Here is a 24107-nt window from a genome sequence, read left to right as displayed (position 1 = left end):
CTCCTTTTCTTCTTTAGAATTTGCCCATTTTAACGCAGCACTGCCTTCTTTAAACACAAATAAAATGTTGCTCTGCTGGGCTGCCCGAAGTTGATTTTCTTGTCCAGCTAGGCATGACTTCAGACTTACCCTATTAAAATTTAAAAGCAATTGTTTCTAATGACTCCTCATGTGACTCCTAAGGTGACATATCTTACGTTTATATGAAGTCTGTGTTTTGGAGGGAATACAAAGTATCTGTCAACTTTTGTCTGGTTTGCATTTTCAAGGGATAAAAGCTTTAGGAGATGTCCAGTCACTCTGACTAAGGCATCTGCGTTCTGAGTGTGAGGCAACCAGGTAGTGAATACACTCTGCAAGGATTAGTCAATAAATGCTCCCTGATGATGGATGAGTGTCTAGACCAGCAAATGATCCAGGACTGTGAGGCAGACTATGGGTTTCGGCATCTCAGTTTCTGAATAACTGACCACTCCACTCTTTGGAACTGACTATTGGATGCCTTCTTCCTGTAGGTTTATAGTTCTGGTAATATATTCCATATATATTCAGGTTTTTATCCAATGATTTAACTTTTACTTTACATAAGGGGTCTTATTATGTTGCTTAGGTTGGGCTTGAGCACAGTGCCTACCTAGCACTCCCCTGGGAAAGTTACCTTCTATTATATGCATCTCAAGGTCTAAACATTAAGGGTCTTGAAAACATTCCCTCCCTTCCTTCTTATTCCCTTATGCGTACACACAAGATTACAATGGATTATTAACATGCTTGTTGTGTGAGTGAAGGAAGACAGATGATACCTACTCCTGTGTCTTGGGGATTGGAGCCTGAAGAAACCAGAGCTGAAACTCATTATCTTCATATAAAGGGAATTTATTAAAGTGTCTTACAGGCTGTGGTCCAGCTAGTCCAACAATGGCTGTCTACTAATGGAAAGTCCAAGAATCCGGTAGTTGTTCAGTTCTTGTTGCTGATGTCTCAGCTGGTTTTCAGTTTAAATGGAATTCTGAAGAAGTTGGCTCTAAAGCCAGTGAAGGAATGGACTTGCCAGTAAGCACAAGCAGACAAAGAGCAAAAGCTTCCTTCTTCCGTGTCCTTTACATAGGCTTCCACCAGAAGAATCACAAGATCCACATGGGTCACATGAAAGGTGGATCTTCCTACCTCAAAAGATCCAGATTAAAAATGTGTCCTCCCACTTTAAATGATTTAATGAAAAAAAAAAATCCCCCACAGGTGTGCCCAGCTGCTTGGGTTTTAGTTAATTCCAGATATAGTCAAGTAAACAACCAAGAATTCAACAAGGTAATTTAAAATGACTTTTGAGGTATGCTTAAGGGGTGTAACAAGAGACATTGGAGAAGAATTTTGGGGATGTTTATTGCTCATTGATTTCATAGGACCTGCTAATCTCCTCTCTAAGTGTCTCTATGGCAAGTTGGGGTATTGTTTCTGACCAGGCCTAATACAGAGACCTCACCAGACAGGAGACTGATTGGACCTTTCTTATAACCCATGCTATGGGTTTCACAAGGGTGTGCCCTTTATTATCCTGTGGCAGTAGCAGTTTTTTGTTTTGTTTTGTTGTTTTGATTTAGCGTGGTTGTTACCGATAATGAACTCGGGAAGAACAGAAATCATGTTATGTGCTGAAATTTCTCTAAACCCAGAGGACAGAGTTGCTTTGTTTAGTTTCTTGGATTAAAAGGTCAGCTGTTCACAGCTCGTTACTAACTAGCCTTGTTTCCCAGTCACACCAGGGGTCCTCTGAGGTGTATATGTTTATGTTTACATTGGTTCTATCTCAAAAAGCCTTAAACAAATGTCTGGGCTCCTTCCCTTTATCCGGTCACACTGGAGTGACAGCACAAAGCCAGCTTAAAGCAGTCTATGTTGACAATTTCTCTCAGGGAAACACTTGGTGGGAAAGGGCAGCATTTATCATCAAGAAGAAATAAATACTACTGATTGAATCTCAAGATCATCTCTGCATACACACACACACACACTCACACACACACTCACACACACACACACACACACACACACACACACTTTCCTGACCACACAGATGCATACCTGGGTAGACACATATCTCTGCCAATGTTACCAATAGCTTCCAAGATCAGGAAAACAGTGATGTCGAACTCAATGCATAGAGTGAGAAGGATTGTGGTTCAAATACCATCTCTGTCTGTGTGATGGTATACGAATGACCTATCTTCCCTTTAGTTTTATTCTTTTAAAAATGACGGCTATTATATAAGATGCCTAAAGTATAGAGAAGGAACATAGCAACATCCAATAATACCATGCTTCTAAAACTCAGACATCTGAGAACCTCCTTAGGCTGCAACTCTAGTTCAACAGGTCAGGGGTGATGCTGGTTCATGAACAAAGTGTGAGTAGCAAGGACAGCTTCACACTAAGTCCACACAAGGAAAGTTAGGTTGCTATCTAGTGATTTCACAAACCTAAATCAAGCAGGAAGCTGAAAGAGGAATTTGTCGGTTCACTGAAGCAAGTTTGGCACCGACTCAGTTTCTCTAGGTGTGGAGAGAATGAAGTATCTGGCACAAGGTTTTATTCTGTTTTTCATGAGCCTCTATATGAAGACTTGCTGGAATTGATTGCCTCTTTCCTGCCATGCGTCAGCCAATGGCCATGGGACCCCGCTTGAGAGATAAGCGCACAGCTGATAACCTGAAGTCTCTTACCTGTCATAGTCTTGGCAAATCTCTCCCACAGCCACCAGAGCCTTTAGGTACTCATTGGGCTGGTAAGGGTGGATATAGTGCAGGGAACAGCTGTTCCTGGGGTCTCCGTTAGAGGCAGTGAAATCTATAGCTACCTGGAAGAGGAAAACCAGAAGAATAGATGGGGTTAAGTCAGATGAATTGTTTAGGAACCGTGACTAACCTGGAGAGAGACATGGCCTCAGATAGAGAAACATAAAGAGCTCACGGCATATCTGGCTCATCAGAAAAGGGACAGAAGTGAATTGCTTTCCTGAAAAATGAGTTATTAATTTGACTGAAGTCACTTCTGCTGTCTTTTACAGCCCCTATCTCTTCCTGACCAAGGGGAACTTGAGATTATGGTTCAGAAATCCCAGTCTCATCGATCCGTGTCTCCAGGCAGCCAGGGTAGGGGCAGAGTATCTGTCTCCAGTTCACAATCCACTAAGAAAAGGCTCCCGTGCTCCATGGGCAGAACAGCTCCATTGATGAAGGACAGTCAAGGATCCTTATGGCCAAATTCTGTGTAGAGAATATTGTCTCCCTGAGAAAGCCACTGTCATATTTTCATGAATGGTCAGTTGCCGAGATATGTATTGGAGTGGTTTTGACCAATTTTCTCCCAGGAGTAACCCTGGAAAGCTTTCTTCCCATTTATAGGGGAACATACCTGGGTAGCTCATCACTTCAAGTAGGAACTATAGAATGGAAGCCTCTATCTGGCCACCAAATGATCTTTTCTCTTTCAATTTCCTGATATTATTCTGACTCCAAACTCAAATTTTTAAAAATTTGTATTTTAAGTCAGCATAAAAAGCAATGAGTTTGTTAATAGGGTTTTTGTACATAAGAGTCATCATATTTTATTCTTAATTATCCTTCTTCTGCACTGTGCCTTGTGCCTCTTCTGGCTGATTTCCATTCTTCCCCCAGACAGACCCCTCTGCTTGCTGATCACTTGCATTCTATTACTCTCTTTCCCCCCATCCCTTAAGATTTCTTCTTCCTGTCATGGTCCCTTTTCTAGCTCTCTCTCTCTCTCTCTCTCTCTCTCTCTCTCTCTCTCTCTCTCTATCTATCTATCTATCTCTCTCTCTCTCTCACACACACACACACACACACACACACAGAAACACACACACACACATTTTAAATCTAAGTTCCATTTATAAGAGAAAACATGATATTTATCTTTCTAAGTTTGGTTATTTCACTTTATGTATTGTTTTCCCGCTTGTATCCTGCTAGTGTTATGATTCCACTTTTCTTTACAGCTGAATAAAATTCCACTTTTTTATCCATTGATCTGTTGGAGGAACATCTGGCTCTATCACCTGGTTACTGTAAGTAGTGCAACTATAAACATGGTGCTCAACACCTCTGTGGGATGTGGAATTGGAGTCCTTCAGGTATAGTCCCAAGAGTGGTATAGCTTGGTCGTATGGTAGTTTTGTTTTCAGCTTTATGATGGGCCTCTATACTGATTTCCATAGTGGCTACACAAGTTTACATTCTCCATCAATAGTGAATAAGGGTCCCTCTCTCCACACTTCCTCATCGACATTTGTTAGTTGTTTCCTTGATGATGGCCATTGAGATGGAATCTCAAAGCAGTTTAAATTTGTATTTTACTGATGGCCAAAGATGGTGAATAGCTTTTCAAGTACTTATTGGCTACTTGTATTCATTTCTTTCTGTATGGTGTATGGTACATGTGTGTGGGTGCATGTGCATGTGTGTGTGTAGGCCCAAGGTCAATGCTGGATACCTTTCTTGATCACTCTGCACCTTACATATTGAGGCATTGTCTTTTGCTAAACCCAGAGCTTGCTGTTTGGCTAGTCTGGCTAGTAGCTGGCTCCAGGGATTCTGTATCTCCTTCTACATACCAGGATCACAGCTACACCTATTTGGCTTTTACATGGATTCTGGGATCTGAACTCTGGTCCTCTCAAGTGTAAGGACCCACTGAGCTATTTCTCCAGCTCCTTATTTTCTTCTTTTGAGAACTATCAAGTTAATTCATTAGCCCATTTACTTATCAGATGATACAGTCTCCAGCATTTTACTTTTGCAGTTCTTTATGTATCATAGATATTAATCCCTTGTCTGATATATTGTTGGGAAAGACTGTCTTCCCATTCTGTTGGTTGTTTCTTCCCTCTGGTGATTGTTTCCTCTGCTGTGCAGAAACCTTTTTCATGTAACTAGACTTGCCAGTTGCTGGGCTTACTTCTTGTGCGATTGGAGTCCTTTTCAGAAACTTCTTGGCTATGGCTACATCTTGAAATATTTTCTTTATGTTTTACTCTAGCAGTTTCAAAGCCTCAAGTCTCATATCACATTAAGGTCTTTGATCCATTTGGAATTTATTTTTTACATAGGGTTAGTGATACATTTCATTCATTTGCATGTGGAAGCCAAGTTGTCCCAGTACCACCGTTAAAGAGGCTGTCTTCTTTCCAATGGATGTTTTTTGAGCGCTTTGTCAAACATTAGGTCACTGCAACAGTGTGGGCTTATTTCTAGGTCCTCTATTGTCTCCCACTAGCCTACCTGCTTGTTTTGGCAACAGTACCATGTTGTTACTGTTGTTTTCCTACTATGGCTCTGTAATGTAATTGGAAGCCAGTGGTTGTGGTACCTCGAGCATCATTCTTTCTGTTAAGGATGGTCACCATTTGGGATGCTTTGTGTTTCCATGTGGAGTTTAGTATTTTTTCCTACTTCTGTGAAGAAAAAGGTCATAGGGATTCTTATTGCATTAGATTTATAGCTCTCTCTCACTGCTCTCTTTCCATTAACAACATTAATTCGGACAATCCATTAGCATGGCGGGGGGTATTTCCAAATTCTACTGTCTTCTTAAATTTCTTTCTGAGAGCTCTTTCACCTCCTTTGTTAGATTATTCTTAGTTATTTTATTTATTTTTAACCTGCTGTGAATGATATCCACCCCAACCCCCGATTCTTTGTTATGAAGTATAGAAAAGCTATTGATTTCTGTGTGTCTGACTTTTGTATCCTGTTATCTTGCTGGAAATGCTCATCAGGCCTAAGGGTTTTCTGGTGGAGTACTTAGGGGCTCTAAACTAAGTACAGAACCATGTCATCTATACATAGGAAAATCTGACTTCTTCCCTTCCTATTTGTATCCCTTTCCCTTCAATTTCCCTTGTCACATTGCTCTAGCTAAGGTTTTGAGCACTGTATTAAACAAGAGTGTGCACCCTTGTCTCTAGACGAAATGGTCTCAGTTTTTATCCATTTACTATAATGTTGGTTATAGGTTTGTCTTATAATAGACTTCAGTATGTTGAATTATACTCTTTCCATTCCTAGTTTCTTCTGCACTTTTATAATGAAAGGATGCTGGGTTTGTCAAGGCTTTTTGGCATTGAGTCGATCATATGATTTCTGCTCTAAAGTCTATTCATTTGCTGATCATACTTACTGATTTGTGCTTGTCAAACCAACATTGCTACCCTGGATTGAAACCAACTTGGTCATGGCGTGTGATCTTTTTAATGTGCTCTTGAGTTCACTTTGCAAAAATTTTATTGAGAATTTTTACAGCACTGTTCATCAGGGTAGTTATCTGTAGTTGATTTGCTGTGAGCATGTCCAGTTTGGCATCAGGATGATACTGGTTTTTCAGAATGAGTTGGTAGTCATCTTTGCCTTTCTACTTCATAGAACCATTTGAGAAATATTGGTATTGGCTCCTCTTTAAAGAGCTGGCAGAATCTGGCTGTGAATCTATCTGGTCCTGGGCTTTTCTTTGTTGAGGGATCTTTCTATTACTGCTTCTGTATTGTTGATGGATCTCTTAGAACTGGAGTTACAGATGGTTGTGAGCTACCATGTAGGTGCTGAGAATTGAATCCAGGTCCCCTAGAACAAAAGGCAGTGCTCTTAACCACTGAGCCACCTTTCTAGCCCTGAAAGAGAGGGCCAACTTTTTGATGGAGTCTTTGTATTGCTCTTTATCAAATACTTCTTAACAACAAAAAATAGTAATGAATAACTAAAGCCAATGGTGTTAAAATAAGAGAAAACATCTTAGATTTCCTATAGCACCACCATCAAAATAATACATCCAGCAAAGACATCTCAAAACTGTTTAGCTTAGGGTGGGAGAGGTTACAAAGTAGAAGTCATGGGAGAGAGTGAATGTTCACGTTGCATCATCTTTTCTTCTGTTCACACTATAATAGAATGTGCTCCCTGGTTCCCTAACAATAAGAAAGCTCTATTTTTCTCATATGATCTTGGGGATTATGAGACAAGAATTGTTTGGTTGTGTTATATTTGAAAAAATCTATTACAACCAGTGTCCTAGATGCTCCTTGGGCTTAAAAATGGGGCATTCTGGAAGGAAAAAAAGCTATAATTAAAGAGTAATGTTGGTGGGGAAATACATTACTTTGTCTGAGGTTGTAGTCCTGCAATCAATCAAAATAAAAAGAATAAACCATTGTAATTTATTCAGAACCTCTTTTGCTTTCTTTCATGGAACTATTTCCCCCTTTTCTTCTTTACCTCTCCACAGGACTTAGTTAAACATTAATTTACGAAGGATTCAACTCTGTTTTCAGAATATCTGTTCATTTTTGATGAGGGATATCTACTGATAAAATGAAAATATAAAGTGTGTGATAAGGAAGATCTCGGAAAGGAAACTTACCACCCCAAGGCATCCTGACTTTGAATAATCATGAAAAGAGAGGAATAACTTCTACTAAAACTTTTCTCTCATAAAGACTGCTCTATTGGCATTATTCACTTTCACAAAACTGTAAGGTAGAAATTGTTGTTTCTTTTTATTAATAACCATGATGCCCAAAGGGGTTGAAGGTCAGATAGGTACTACAGGGTGGAGAGCTGTGTTTAAAGCTATGTCTATATGCCTCCAAAAAACAATGCTTTCATTATTATATTTTTATACACCTAAAAGAGCATTCAAGTTTCGTTTGAAATCCACCAGTAGATGAATGAATAAAGAAATTGTGGTGTATATGTACACATATGCAATGGAGTCCTTTCTAGGCACAAAGAAGAATGAAATTATACTGTCTGCAGAAAATTGGATGGAACTGGGATCCTGGTTATCATGTTAAGTAAAATAACTCAGACTCAGAAAGCCACATTATTTTCTCTTGCCTGTGTATCCTAGATTTTAGATAGATACATAGACTCACACATAGGAATTGAAGTGAGACTGTCTCGGCAAAGAAAGATGACTATTAAGGGAAGAAAGAGAGGAAGTCTGGTCAGTGATTTTTGTCAAAATACACACTATGAATGAATGATAATGTTTTATAAAACCTACCACTATGTACAATAAATATATGACAATATTTATATATTTTTTAATTCTAAACCTCTCTAATGGGGTATAATAGTTCCCATTTAAAAAAATGGTCAGAGGAAAAAAAATGGTCAGAAGTAGAGAGATTGCTAGGTAGGAGGCAGGATGCAGCTGTGACAATTCAGGGGAGGTGGTCTTGAATCAACCAATTCTCTGTGACTAAACAGTTGTGGAAGGGAGGGAAAGGACAATCCAAATGTGTGTGGCAGATGAGTAAGAGTGGAAAGACATTTTACTGTGAATGGATGGAGATGGCCTGGAAGAGCCCCCCAAATACTCTATCTTCTGAGATGACCTTTATCCTGAAAGTGAGAACCAGTCTTCATAAAGAAAGAGAAGGCAATTGAAGAAACTCCCTTCAACTAAGCTCTGTGAGGCAAGCCAGTGATAATTAAAACCTCCATGAATTCTGAGCAGGAGACAGGAAGCACCCTGGGATCCACTCATGAGGCTCTCATCAGACAAATATGATCAAAATATGTGCAGACAATTATAGAAAAAATATCTCTAAGAGGGACATGCAAGAGGTACTCAGAGACTGGGTGTGATGGTACATGCTGGTAACTCCAGCACTTGGGAAGGCAAGCTGAGTTGCAAAACAAGGCCAGCCTGGGCTACAGAACAAGAGGTGACATTTATCATACTATGGTAGACCCCTGGGCTAAGTTCAGCTCAGAGATCCACCATTCTCAGCCTTTTTCTCTCAGACAAAATTTGGAGATAACAGTGCCTTGCATAAACAACTGACTTTAAAGGTAAGTCAAGGCTAGGATGGCCAAGTGTGATGTCACTCCTTTTCTTCCTACTGAGAAAAGCATTTAAAAACTCTTGGAAACCCCAATCTTGGTATGATGGCATACACCTGTAATTTCAGTGTTTAGAACACTGGGGATTATGAATTCTAGGCCAGCCTGGGCTATATAGTAAGACCTTGTTAAATCAAAACCCAAAACCAAACAACCATCTCTTTGGGAAATTCCAGAGAGTATTAAGACATATGGCTATTACCTTGATTATGTATTATCTGAAAAAAACAAGTCACTGGAAAATGTTGATAGTTTTTTTTGTTGTTATTATTATTTTCTAAATAATGCCTGAGACTCATGCCTGCTAAGCTACCTCACTTCTGTTCACAGTATCACAGTACTCCTCACAACAGAAGGCATCCTAATCCATGCCTCTTGATTGTCAACATAAGTTGACAATCCATCTCAGGTCTTCATAACCCAACTGAAAATCCTGAAATCTCAAGGGTATTACATGACAGCAAACACATACTGGTGGCGTGATATGAAACTAGGGGATGAAATCAGGTAGAATGGATGGATAAAAACCCATAAAGAAAAGCAGTGACTAGAGACAGAAATACCTCTCCCGTTCTCCCCAGGCAGGCAACATGCTCTTGTCATGCAGCTGCTAATGGCTGGTGTCTGAGCCTGGGTGTATCATCTAGATGGGTGACATGATATTCAGAGGAGTATGTATGTACCACATTGGGATGAGCAGACACAGAATCTTAGCAAAAATACATTTAAAACTGATTTTAACATATCTTAGAGCTGAAATTGGGGTGCAGCAAAAGATGATCCTATATTGTAAGCCTAAGGAACCCTATTAGGCCATTCCTATAAATCCTTCATCTGCAGACTTGGAAGAATCTCATATGTTTAATAAACTAGGGTGGGGCAGAGATGGTGGTGAGAAGGGGATTGTTATTAAACATGGAACTCAATAGGATTTAGTGACCTATATAACATGGAGTTGGATGTCCATTAGGAGAAGGAAGAGGTAGATTTATTTGTGGCTGGAAGAAGGTCATACACCCACTGGACCACAGACTAATATGAAGGCCAAGGTTAGAAGGTTAGACTTGGGCTACTTGGTTTTGGTGGCCTGAAGCCAGCCTTTGGGGTTTCTTCGTATCCCACAGGTTGGTACCTGTATCTATCCATGTCCATCAGAGGGGCTGTCCCAGTTCAGGAGGTACTGGGACAGGCTTTGAAATATTACCTGGTGAAGAAGGGAATAAACCAGTGACCTGCACCACCTAGTATTTCCTGTAATTGCCATAAAGATACTTCATCATGGCCTGCACAGTCTTAAGTACATAGCAGCTATTTTTTTTCCTTCTGCCAAGCAATGGTTTCTAAAGAGTCTCCGGAAGCTGGAGATAAAATATCCATCTTCAGGAGGTGGCCTTCCACCAGGAGTTCTGTGCTCTTTAAAGTTAGCTGTGGTGGGAAGAGAATGCAATGAAAGGTTAGGTTTATTTTAGAAAGCGACAGGGGAGGGGGGCAGTGAAAGATGGGATTAAGTTGAGGAATAAAAGCAGGAAAATGACTGAAAATGCCAGTCTGTGGAGGTGGCTGCAGACACCCGGATTCTTGAGTGCCAGCAAGCTAGCAGAACTGCCGACTTTCCATTTTCTGATAGAAAGCACTTAAGAAAACCTGGTCTTCTGGTGTGTGCTCCAATCTTCTCAGCGGGCAGCTGAGAGCAGGCTCCTGGGAAGCTGCTCACGTTTTGAAGCAGATGTGGGGAGTGACTATAAAAAAGGGCATAGAAAGAACTCTAGGCGCTCCCTGGATGCTGCCTAGTCTCTGGCTTGTGGAGCTTCCTCTTGGGAAAGGTTTAGATGTGAAGACTAAACGTGTCTTTGGACACTTTTAGGTTTTTACACCAAACAACCCTATTCTTCAGACGCCTGCCAATCACTGGACTAACTAGCCATTTGGGGGAATTTGTTGGACACAAGTCACTGGGAAGCAGAATCTAGTTAGTTGCTGAATCTCTTATAACCTGGAGCCCACATGCATACTGTCACATTCTGAGGCAGTTATAAAAAATTAGACATAATTCAGACTTACGCAGTAAGCTATATAATAGGAGATGTGGACTTTGGTCGTCTTTTTAAAGCGATAAGCTAAACTCTTGTTCTCTGTTTCCGCAAAATTCCACAAGGTGGTCATGAAATTAAAAAAAAAAATCCTATTTCCCTGAAACCACTTGGTCCATTTCTTGGAAATTGTAAAAATTTGCCTCCTGTGTCCACTGCACCCTGGCTATGTTTTCTTCGGGCAGGACTCACTCTTCTATCTCAGAGTCCACCAGTATTTAATCTGGCATCTAAAATAAGGATTTATAAACTTAAGCCAGGATACTTAGTAGCCATAAGACATATTAAATGTGCTAGAATAAGAAAATATTTCCGGAGAGGGTCTTAAATAGATAATCTAAGTTTTAGGTTTGATGGTCATGGTGAGAGAACCCACATTCAGCTTCATATATGGTACTATCTTACGAAATACACCATAAAATCAGAGGGAGACGGGCGGTGGTGGCGCACGCCTTTAATCCCAGCACTTGGGAGGCAGAGCCAGGTGGATCTCTGTGAGTTCGAGGCCAGCCTGGGCTACCAAGTGAGTTCCAGGAAAGGCGCAAAGCTACAGAGAAACCCTGTCTCGAAAAACCAAAAAAAAAAAAAAAAAAAAAAAAAAAAAAAAAAAAAATCAGAGGGAAATGGGAAATAGCATCTTTAATTTTTACTACCACAAATCATACAAGTAGCCGTGCAAAAATATCAATAAAAATCACAGCTCAGGATTCTATAGCTTAGTAAGTGATTTTTACTTAGTTTCTAGTTGTTTTATACAATGTTTCCTCCCTCCATTTTGTGCTGCTCTACCAGAATGCTATAGACTGTATTTACAGATGGAGATGGAGCTGGGTCGTGCTTGCAGAGGCTGAGGTATTCAAGAGCTCTGCTAGAACCTGCTCAGGGTTATTTCACTGCTTCATCCCATTGTGGAAGGCAGAAGAGCATGAGTAAGACTGAACACAGATGCATTCTGCTTTGTAATTTGTATTATAATTAACTATATTATAATTCACCAAGAGGATAAAACCCTTATGACCTATAAACCTCCAGAGAGATCCTAGATCTCAATAATTCTGTTGCTTTGGGATTCAACATGCTATAGGGACACATTCAAACTATATATATATACACACACACATATATGCATTATGTGCACATTATATGTATCACACAGAGGCATATTATATGGTGAAATCTATTACATAGTTGTGCTATGTAATAGATCCTAGATCTCAATAATTCTGTTGCTTTGGGATTCAACATGCTATAGGGACACATTCAATCCATATATATATACACACACACATATATGCATTATGTGCACATTATATGTATCACACAGAGGCATATTATATGGTGAAATCTATTACATAGTTGTGCTCACAGAGTCATTCTGGTTTTCTTTTCACTCAGTGCTATCATAGACATGGATTCATATGATTACCTAGTCCTTAAAATTATAATTTAAAATGGCTGCATCATAGTCCATTTAGATGGAGTACTGTAGTTTACACAGTTATTATTTTACTGTTGGACATTTAAGCAGTAGAAGTTTCTATTTATGAAAATCTATGTTACAATTAATGTTTTTATTCATCTATAAAAGCCACTGCTTTCAAAGGAAGACTTTAATTCTCTCATCATCTCCTTTCAACACTGCACAGCACCTGCCTCTTCTGCACTGTCTATAATTGCATTTTTGTCTATGAAGTTCTAGTATCTAGTTTTATTTTTAGCTACAGTGCCATGTGTCAAACCACATGCCTCTCTCTGTCATCTGTTTCACCTCCATTCACCTCCTCCAAGACTAAGACACCACAGTTGATCTTGGTCCTTATGTCTCCAGGATTCTCGTGAGGCATATATGAAGCTTGTCCTTGGGGGTGCTCTTAATTTGCCATGGTTGTGTACAAAATCAAGTGTGCGCATTTTCTACTGACATAATAATATAGGTCATGTATCAGGTTCTCAAATGTTCCAATGACCAAAAAGAAATTATTGACCAAGGCTCCCTTTAACATCATCTGTCTTGCATTGCAATACTGGGGAGTGAACCCAGGGCTTTGACATTCTAGGCAAATACTTATTTCTGAGCCACACCACAGCTCCATTGGGCATCCTTGTCTTGTTTCACTTCTCTGCTTATTACCCGATTCTAGCCCAACACTACCCCTCTTACCCTCAAATTGCCATCCCCCTTTCCTCTCTTGTCTTCCCTTTGTTGTTGATATTCTTGTGTTCACACCTGTGATGCTCTTTATCTTCTGTTAATACACTAACCCAGGATCTCACCTTATTCTGCTGAACCAGTTCTTTTGAATATGACCTATGTCTGCTCATCACATCCCTCAGTCTTTGCTTATTCACTTTCCTTCTTTTCTTTAGCACTTGGGATTGTTGCCATTGTCTTGAAACTCTCCCACCCCTTGGCCATTTGAGCTTTGGTACCTCCTGCTCCTTGGCTGTCTGTTCTTTTGCCCATGGAGGTCTTCTATGACTTCCTGTCATTGGGTCTCTTGTCTTTGTTTGTTCTTCTCTTTGTCCATTTCATCCAGATTGAGATGTATGCAATTGCACCTGTTTCTTGGGACTGAGACTTGCATTTGTAGGTGCTATACACTGGGATACTCAAACATACTTCCAACATCCCCCAAAGCAAACTCATCCTGTTCACAGCTCTCCTGCATTTCTCCATGAACAGCACTGCCATGTTTTGCCAGTCAGGCACCAAGTCCAAGTCATTCTAGACTCATTCGCTTCCAAATCTCTTCTCCATATCTGAGACCCAGGCTCACTGCCTTTCTTTCCACACAGCCCCTTCTCTTGCTGCCACACTAAGTCACTCTCTCGTCATCTTCCTTTGGATCTGCTGTATCTGCTTTCATTCTGTGCCTCATCTTCCACACTCCTCCACTACCATCAGTTGCTTTTGATAAACAGTATTTGATAAACCCCTCCAGATTAACTCTTCTAAAACACATGGCTATTGTTTCCTGTCCTGTTCTTGATCCATTTGAATATTCCGTTGTGTACAAAACACTCAAATCCCCTTAACTTCTGACCCAAAGATACCTCTCATCATGCTGCTAAATACACCCTGCTATTCATACTAATACAAGTAAGCTTCTAGCATTTATCATTTGAATTCATGTATATAAATAGTTAGTTGATGGGGGTGTTTTTCAAACTAAATCCCTAGGGCCGTTATTTATTTATGTACCTTGTTCTTTCAGCTAAAACTGATTTTTTTCTTGAAAGTTTAGGGTTAAGTGAAAGTATATCAAGCAGCCTCGTGCTGGGAGTGTTATTTAACTCTCTTAGCTCGAACCAGAAGTCTCATGGAAGACACAAAGGCTTCTCTCAGCCCTTGCATGTCATGCCAGATGCTCAGTCTCTCCAGGAAACAGCTTGCTCAGAAGAGATGACTGGGGGAGTTTAATAAAGGGACAGTCCACATATGTGTGGAAAAGGGTATATAAAACCAATCACAAAGGGTAGGAAGAACTGTTTCTAGAACTCAGCAAGAAGAGTCTGAAAGACAGGGCATGTGGTAGGAACGGTGATCTTCTATGGATGAAAAAGGTCACTCTGTTCCAGCCTGGAAAGCAGAAATCTAGAGAAATGAGTCTTCTGCATCACTTTTCCCCTTTGCTCTCTGACTGCTGCGCATCAATGGACAAACCCAAGCAACATCTAAAAGCAGGAGGAACTGTCTAGCACAGGTGCCTGGGATTCAGAGAGGGGTGGGGAAGGAAGAGTATATCTGCAGGATGAAGTGGAGAACACCTAGAACTTCATGTCACTTCTGATCCCTGAATATCAATCTTCAGGACTCAAATTTCTCATGCCTAAAGCTACTGGTCTTGCTCAGCACCCATGGCTGCATCATGAGCCAATGAGAATCTTTGCCTCCAGGTGATACAGAGGTATAATTCCTTTCCTCCCTCTTGTCACTTTCCTGCTATCTCCACACCAGGGAGCCCCCCCGCCGCCCCAAATCACTTTTCAAGTCTCTGCCACCCTTTTTCATGCAACAATGAAGTTACTGGGTAGAATATAAGCACTCTTAGACCGAATTAAATTACATGCTACTTTTAATTAACTGTACTACAGCTTAAAATTTACATTCGATTATGCTATGTAAGCAGTAAGAACTTTATAATGAGAAAGCCAGCTTCGTTTTTGAAGCAAACGCCATTAAAGTGATTGGTGCATTTTCTTGGACGAGCATGCAGAACTCTCATGCTCCTTCTAGTGTCTAACCTGAGGTCTACGGAAGGAAGGGCTTTGTGGTGGAACCCTTAATAGCCCAGCCCCTTCTCAGCATTATCTTGCGTTCTCCTCTCCTCATTTTTCACTCCTGATTGCTATTCCCACTCATGTCTCCACAGATCTATTAGTTGGCATGGGAGAAGATGAGAAACTAAGACTTGGGGTGTCATTGTTGACAAACACTGAGGTAGCCTCTATCCAGCTGGGGAAGGTTAATAAAGTGAGAAAGTCAAGGAAAATAGAGCATGAAAGGCAACCTTCCAAAGTCAAGTAGCCACAGGCCTGTCCAAGAGTGTAAAGCCTGGTAAGCCAACCAGTGAAAGGTTACACATTCAGTATAACTGGGTAGTACATACTGGCTTTGATGGGGAAAAGGGAGATGCAAAGTTGAATGGAAAAGGAAATGGGTTGAAATCGGGAGGAATCAAGGAAGGAGGGTTAAAATGATAAAAATATATTCTATGATATTCTCAAAGAACTAATAAAATGAGTCAGGATGTGGCCCGGGAAACCTGTGGGGTAGCTGATGTTCTTCAGCACAGCCCCAAGGGCAAAGCAAGCCTGTGAAGGTTGAATAAGGAATTGTTCATGTGCCTAGAATCTACAGAATCTAAAACAAACTGAAATCAATAAAGCTTTCCCTTGGAAACCTATAAATAGTTTTCTGACATCAGTCTTTTGCCTAATATCTTGGGAAACTATTTCAGTGGCTCTCCTTGACAAATTTTCTTGCTTCACTACTGCCCTGTAGATAGACCTGGATCAGCAATAAGCCCACCACACAGGTAGTGTTGGGTGTGTGTACCCACAGGACATGTTCTTGTTGCCTTCATCATATACTAGGAGGGCAGGTGGGCATGCAGGAGGGTAGGTGGCGCCATCTCTGGAGAATCTTAGACTTTATAGCAGTGACAAGCTCCATTACTAGGGCATTCAAAAGTAAATGAGCAATGCTGAGTTTAGGCAGTGTAGGTTGACTTTTCTGACATTAAAACAGAAAGAAGTTGTTGTCTTAGTCAGTATTCTATGGCTGTGAAGAGACACCATGACCATGACAACTCTTATAATGGAAAACATTTAATTGGGGCTGGCTTACAGTTCAGAGGTTTAGTCCATTACTGCCATGGTTAGAAGCATGGTGGCATGCAGGCAGACATGGTGCTGGAGAGGTAGGTAGGGGCTCTACATCTTGATCAGCAGGCAGCAGAAAGAGAGAGTAACACTGGGCCTGACTTGAGCTTCTAAAACTTCAAAGCCCATCCCCCGATACCCTTCCACTGACAAGCCACACATACTCTAACAAGGCCACATGTTCTAATCCTTTCAAATAATGTTACTCCCTATGAGCCTATGGGGGCCATTTTCATTCAAACTACCACATGAGTCTTTTGCTAAAGAGATACTGGCCTATCAAATGGCCATCTGTCTCAATTTCCCTTTCTATTCCTGTGACCACCACTATCCATGGTCCTGGTAATGCATAGATTTTTGTCAATTTTGTTGAACCCAAACACATACAAAATTTAAACTCATTTTCCATGTTTTCTCATGTGGCTGATTTGGTCAAGAGAACTAAAGAGAGCTCAGCTTCACAAATACAGTCCTGTAAGAAGATAGGTAAGTATTGTACAAATTCCACCTCTTCAATGTTGTAATCCATATTGCCTTCCTATGTGTTCAGCACACCTATATTATTATCTGGGCGTATTCTTTCTGAAAGTTACATCTGCCTATATCTCAGAACATTTTTGTATACTGAGTGAGTAAAGACAAGTTGTTCCAGGGCAGATGGATAAAATTTTTGTGTGTGCATATGTATTCCATGACAATCATGTAGAAGTTGGAGGCCCACTTGTGTGAGTTGGTTTATTCTTTCCACAGTGTGAGTCCTGGAGATCAAACTCAAGTCATCAGTCTTGGTGTCAAGTTCCTTTACCCATTAGGTCATATCACAGTCTCCTTTATTGGTACTTAAAAAAGAATCAACTATCCCAACCAACACACATCAGTAGTGTCTAAATCCCATAAGACCATAGATTACATATAGGAGATGATCCTCAATTCACCTGCTGAGACTAAATACCCACTATATTTCAACCTGGTTTAACTTGGTCCTCTAGTCTTTGAGATTCCCTTTTCACTGCCTGAGAAAGCACTTGGATAGCTTTCCCTTGCTACTGATCAGTGGGTATGACATTGATGCCCATGTTCCAGTTACATGAACACAACCAAGGCATCTATCTTAGCTCAGTGAAATAGAACAGCATGGCTCACTTCCTTTTCATCCTTCTGCCCAGCCATGGGGTCTGGCAATCCACAGCCTTCCTTGCACATCATACCTCATGCAGTTACTTTAAAGAAGGGAAACACAAGAAAGGCTTTCCATCTGAGGTTGAGGAGCAGGGATCATACTCACCAGGAACAGGAATACGAACTCATTTTAAAAACAGGGTTCCATGCCATACTCTAACAATATTGCTAAAATGCTTGCCTAAGATTTTGAAAAACTCTTGTATCTGCATGTCCTCAAACCTAACACCATTCCCATGCCTCATTCCCCAAATAAGGACAAACACAAAAAACAACTTACTGTAAACTGGATTTGGCAGCCACCCATGATGTAGTCCAAGAAGGAATGCATCTTGTGGATCTGCATGGGAGAGGGCCTGGTTAGTAATAGCATGATCTGCTTTCCCTGAATACTCAAGGCCTACACTTAAGGGATAGGTTGCTGTGGTGGTTTGAATAGGTATGAATGCCCTTCCCTCCACCCTCCATAGACTCAAGTATTTGAGTGGTTGGCCTATAGGGAGTGACACTATTAGGAGGTGTGGCCTTCTTGAAGTAGGTGTGGCCTGGTTGGAAGAAGTGTGTCTCTGTGGGGGTGGGCTTTGAGGTCTCATGTGCTCAAGCTATACCCAGTGTGGAACACAGTTCACTTCCTGTTGCTTGCAATCAAGATGTAGAACTCTCAGCTCCTTCTCCACTACCATGTTTCTCTGTACACCTCCACGAAGGAGTAAACCTCTGAAACTGTAAGCCAGCCACAAATAAATGTTTTCCTTTATAAAAGTTGTCTTTTCATAGCAATAGAACCCCTGACTAAGACAGCTGCTAAGCCAAGGAAAAGGACAGAAAGAGGTCTGTAGTGGGTCTTCAGTGTCAGTACATCTGCAGATTCCCACCTCCTGCCCTCTTTATTGAGACATGAACCATGCTTTCAAGACTCACTACTATTTTAGAATAGGGAATGCCTCATACTTAGTCACTCTTCCCCACACAACTTGAGTATCTTCTTTGAGAACTGCCCTGCGCATAGAAGAGATTGAACTATGACCTGTAGTTCCCTATCCTTTGGGGCAAGACTGTCCCTGGGAAGGGGAAGGTAGCATTGGGCTATCATAGCTTTTAGGCCATTCATAATAATATTTCATTTTCTTTGTCCAGTGCTACATCAATTTTATGAATTTTGTCTTAGAGAAAGTTGTTCTCTTGTAAAACATCTTCTCCTTTGATCACATGATTTGAACTCCTTCACCAAGACAACTCTAGCCGTTTGCTCCTGGCAGAAGGGGATTACACATACCTTGCACTGGTTTAGAATCACCATGCCTGAGTTCTTGTAATTCTTCTTCTTGGCCTTGTATTTGGGGTTGATGCATTCCCACTGTACCTACACCAAACAAGTCAATCGTGAGTGTCTTTGCAAAGTCAAGACCGCCTATGAGCTCAAGCTTCTAGAGACGCACACACGGAACTACATAGCTGGAAAATGGTCTCTGGCATCCAGGAGGTAAGGCAGAGTGATGACTGAGACAATGGACTGCCTGGTGCACATCCCATGCCTTCACGTCCCAGCTATGTGTCCCATGATGCTGCTTGACTCCTCTGTGCCAACGGATTGCTTTTCTCTAAATCTGAGCTTACGATTCCTCAGTTCTCAGCCCTTCTCTTGGCTCTGATTCCAGAGGACACTCCTTGAAGGACAGGATCAGAGCCTTGGGGAGGACTGAGAACTGAGTAACTAACCGGTAGCTAATTAGAACAGTTTTCAGCTCTTCCAGATGACAGAAGATTTTACGAGGCAGAAACAACTGAGAGCCAAACACCCCACGTTCACTGGACATTTCTCTTCATGACCCTGAAGGAGTTGGACCCTGAGGCTTGCACTCAGGACATGAAAGTTTACTCCTGACAATCAAAAAGAAGCAGCTTTGGAGGCAGATGTGAGCAGGCTAGACCGATATTTCAATGGCCCTAGGGCCCATGCATTAGTTATGTGGCTTGTTTTGGTCAGTGGGACATTAAAAATGTTGTAAGAATATAAGTTGGAAAAACACTAGTGTTCTGAAACTGCCTTTTTCTGCTTCGAAGTTTTATTTTACCACCTTGTAAAAAATTTATGCATTGCAGGATAAAACCACCACCACTGCCACCATCACCACCACCATCATCACCACCACCACCACCACACACTCCCACCATCACCACCACCATTACCACCACCACCACCACACCACCACCACCACCGCACCACCACCACACCACCACCACCACCACCACCACCACCACCACCACCACCACCACCACCACCACCACCACACCACTGCCACTATCACCACCACCATCACCATAACCACCACTACCACCACCACCACCACAACAACAAACCACAGATGGAGAGCTTCAGCAGCCATCTCTGCTGCATATGCACAAAAGCATGCGAGTTTCACGGCATCATAAGGTGCAGAGAGGCGCTATCCTGAGTGAACCAGGCAAAATAGCCAACCAAGAAAATGTGAAGTAATAATACTGTTTTCAGGTAGGAAATTAGCACACAATTCGTTACTCAGCAGCAGTTATCAGTAATGTCTCATCAGTCAGCAGGCCCTCCTATTGTGTATTGCAAGACTCACTCTTGATCATCTCAAACTAAAGATGCTTATGAGATTCTCAAGAATTAATGAAGATTAGTTAAGAAATTGCCCTATTCTGTCAGCACCAGACAGGGAAAGGGAGTGTGAACCATGAGGCTCGTCTTTTTCCTTCTGATGCAGTACACTGGGTCCTCAGGTTCAAGGCTCCCACCTTCCCGTCTGTCAGCTCTCTCTATTTATTCACATCTTCACTCAATTTTAATCCTTTCTCTTTGATAGCACCTAAAATACCTTTTCAAGTAAGCAACCCTCTACGGCAGTTCCTGTAAAACCTGATTCTCCAACTTTCTTCACAAACTGGGCCTCCCACCAAACTTCCCCACCTCAGGACCATTGCATCATCCTTTTCCTCCCACCCATTCTCTAGTCTCTCAACAAATCTTACAGTTCTTATTTCCAACATATCTTAAATCTCATACTCTTATTTCTGTCCATTGCCATTCAGTCTCGGTCATTATCACATCTTGTTCCACTAAAGTGGCTTCCTAACAGCCTGACAAGGCTCTTCATCTTTTCTCTATAAATGCTTACACACAAGCCAAAGCATATTCTCTCTCTCTCTCTCTCTCTCTCTCTCTCTCTCTCTCTCTCTCTCTCACGGGTGCATATGTATGGGCAGCTCAGAGATCCTCCTTAGGTGTTGGTACTCAGGAGCTATCCACCTTGACTTTTGAGCTAAGATCATTCATTGGCCTAGAGCTCTCTAGGTAGGATAGGCTGGTCAGCCAGTAAACCTCAGCTACCCTCCTGTATTCCACTCCCTAGTGCAGAGCATGCCATCATGCCTGGCTTTCGAACATGAGCTCTGGGGATCAAACTCAGGCCTTTATGCTTATACAGCAAGTACTCTACCAACTGAGCTACTGTCCCAGGACAGCTAACACAATCCTTTAACCACTTCAAACCAGTTTGACCCTTTTCAACGTTACCTAATGAAATTTTCTGCAATGATGGGGATATTCCATGGCTTCATCATCTAATATGACAGCCACCAGCTGCACGAGGCTATTAAGCACGTGGAATGTGGCTAATATTACTGACAGATGGATCTAAGAACACAGTCACACGTGGTTGGTGGTCCCCAAACTACAGAGCACAGTTTGAATGTGTCCTCATAACATTCAGAGGATGCAATTAGGGCCAGCTCCTCCTGGCCTCTGCTCTGTCTTTGACCCCTTTCCATGCAAGGTCACCTCATTCTCTTTGCACCTGACATACTGGTCCCTTTCCAAGACCTCGAGCACACCAAGCTCTTTCCTGCTTCAGTACCTCAAAATGTTCTCTCTGCTTGAATTACTTTTCCCTTACTCAATGCCAAATGGCCTTCTTCTCATCCTTAAAGGGTATGAAGTTAAATGTTACCTTTTACCTTGTGACTCACTTGGTAACTAAACTATTTTCATCTTATTTATTGATTTGTTTATTTTGATACACACACACACACACACACACACACACACACACACACACACGTGTGTATGTAGGTGTGCACACGTGAATGACCCATGCACATGTGTGTAGGTCAGAGGACAACATACAGGAGTTGGTTCTCTCCTTCTACTTTTTGGCCCCCAGGCATCCAGCTCAGGACATTAGGCTTGGCAGCAAGTACCTTTACTGGAGGAGCCATCTTCTCAGTCTTGTCTTTCTTTTTTAAGTAACATTTGTCACAGGCTGTAATTGTCTTTTAGGGTTTTGTTTATTTGGTTCATGTTTAGACTCTCCTTTGGCTCTCCTCAGTTTGTTAGCTTCAGGAGAGCAGAGACAATGTTGGCATGGCTGGTCACTGCACACCTAGAGCCAGGCACAGTAGATGCTGAAAAATCACTGAAGAAGAGACTTGTTCCCACCATATAAATGTGTCAGCACAGGGGCTTGAGGAAGAACTAAGTTCCCCTGGTATCTCTCAGATACAGAAGAGTACAGTGGTGTGCATTTCATGGTCTCAGTGGGAATTACAGATTTATCTCTGTTTATCTGGAAGTATCTAGCCTTGGTGGTCTTCAATCATGATGGATGTTATAATCTTACTTTTAATGGCCTCTTGGGAACTCAAAGATGAAATGTTTCCCCTATTTATTGATTTGACTATTTCTGTTTATAGAAGAGAGCAAGATACAACTTTATGAGACACTTCAGGATTGCAGCAGGTGGTGATGGTAAGCTGGCATTGACTTATTAGCTCGATGGGGCCTGGCTCTGTACATTGAATGCAGCAGCAGTTTCTCTAGCTGTGTTTCTTATCATCCAGGGAGTGACTGCTTATAATTTAGTGCTGACTTTGATTGTGGCCCTTGGGAAAGTAATGCTACTTTTCCAAGATTGCATAGCTAAAGGAAATTAGACATTTATTCATTGAACCTCTCTGTTTTTCCCATAGAGAAACTTCTATTTTGGGGTGATATCTTGACAAGGTCACAGAATGGCTTTCATTAGGATTGTTCTAGAATCAAATCCCACAATCCCCCCTTTCCATCAGTCTCAATCATATATGGAAGATTCGCCTCTAGCATTTCCATTTTTAGTTAAAGGTGCATCCTGAGAGTGTCTGGGGTAACACCACTTACCTGTTTCCCTTCCATGGCTCCTCTCATCTCCTTGAAGGTGGAGGTGAATTCTCCAATAAAATCATGCTTGCCATTCGAGTCCCAGTCCCACACTATGCACTGCAAGAAAAAAAAAGATGATTGTTTTCTCCCAAAATTTTTATCGCAGCAGCTACAGGCAGTGTGAACTTTATGAGGAGTATATGAAAGATGTTTGTTTTATAACAAAAGCTTCATGTAATATCCCTTTGATTGCTATAGCTTTTTACTTGGCTTTGTGAGCCACAACCTCCAAAAAGCCCTGTGCCACATCAGGCACTGCCATAACTTACCAGTGTTTTCAGAAAAAGCCAATAAGACCCAGAGGAGAAAGGTGTGACTGGCTAGAAGGCCCATCTATTGAATGACAGCCTGAGTCTTGAAGGTAGTTGTCCATCCTGCCTCTAATTCCAATGCCTTTTCTCCCCAGCTCTGATTTTTAATTTTTTTTAAACCATCACAGATAGTCTCTGGTTTATAGCTGGAACAGATATCTGAGTTCACAAATTTATACCTTTCAGAACAGTAGTCTGTTAGTGATTTTGATGAAATAATATTATTCATATTTTTTCTATTTTCTTCATCATAAAAGTAAATGCCAACAAAAGCAAATGAAAAGGTTAATAAGTGAAAGCTTTCATGGTACCTTCAAAAGAAATGAATGGATGACAGTGACCAATAAACCACCCTGGTAAATATCACACATCCATCACCCAGCTGTGGCTGTTCATATCTAACAAGAGAGATCCATCTACCACTGTTACGGTTAGATTCTGGGTGCCCCAGTAATACTTCCTATAGTGACTAGATTAATCAACAACAAGCTCTCTGATTGGCTGCATAACTAGTTAAAGAGGAAGAAGGTCCTGATTGTTTTCTAGAGTGAAAGTTAGACCATGGTTTTTAGAAACAATGGCACATTTACATTTTAAGCCAATGGGGTATCACAAAAACCTTAAATTAGGTCAAGAGAGCAAGACACCAGTGTCCACAAACTATCCCCATCTTCCCCCAGACTTCAGATTCCTACTGTCCAGTCTGCCCAAGAAATCAAACTGACCTCTTCCTGGATCATGTGGGATGCCTCACACATGTACAAAAGTACTCCCCAACCCCAGATACATTCTTAGACTTTTTTTTTTTTTTTTTACAATAAATTGCACCTACATTCATGTAATTACTATAAACTGAAAACGGGCATCATCCCCAATATTCGTATTTATCCTCACATGTCCCACACCAGTTCTCTCCATGATCTCTGCTACACATTGCTTGACTCCGTTACTTCTCTTCTCTTCTCTACTTCTTCTTAACCTGCTACTA

The 24107-nt window shown here is 41.3% G+C and overlaps 1 protein-coding gene across 1 annotated transcript in view; it reads right to left on the bottom strand.

Annotated features, from left to right (window-relative positions):
• The window catches only part of Cpne4 (copine 4), a 348290-nt gene that overhangs the window by 27235 nt on the left and 296948 nt on the right, over positions 1-24107 (bottom strand). Inside the window, exons 7-10 of the mRNA XM_059267087.1 lie at positions 22767-22865; positions 18849-18935; positions 17853-17912; positions 2721-2854 (exon numbers count right to left, since the gene is read on the bottom strand). Coding sequence (XP_059123070.1) covers positions 2721-2854; positions 17853-17912; positions 18849-18935; positions 22767-22865 — 380 coding nt within the window. The remainder of the gene's footprint in view (positions 1-2720; positions 2855-17852; positions 17913-18848; positions 18936-22766; positions 22866-24107) is intronic.

Source organism: Peromyscus eremicus, chromosome 7, assembly GCF_949786415.1.
Source record: "Peromyscus eremicus chromosome 7, PerEre_H2_v1, whole genome shotgun sequence".
In the NCBI taxonomy this organism is placed as follows: Eukaryota; Metazoa; Chordata; class Mammalia; order Rodentia; family Cricetidae; genus Peromyscus; species Peromyscus eremicus.
The sequence above is the reverse complement of the archived record's forward strand: the minus strand, read 5'-3'. Positions and strand labels throughout refer to the sequence as shown.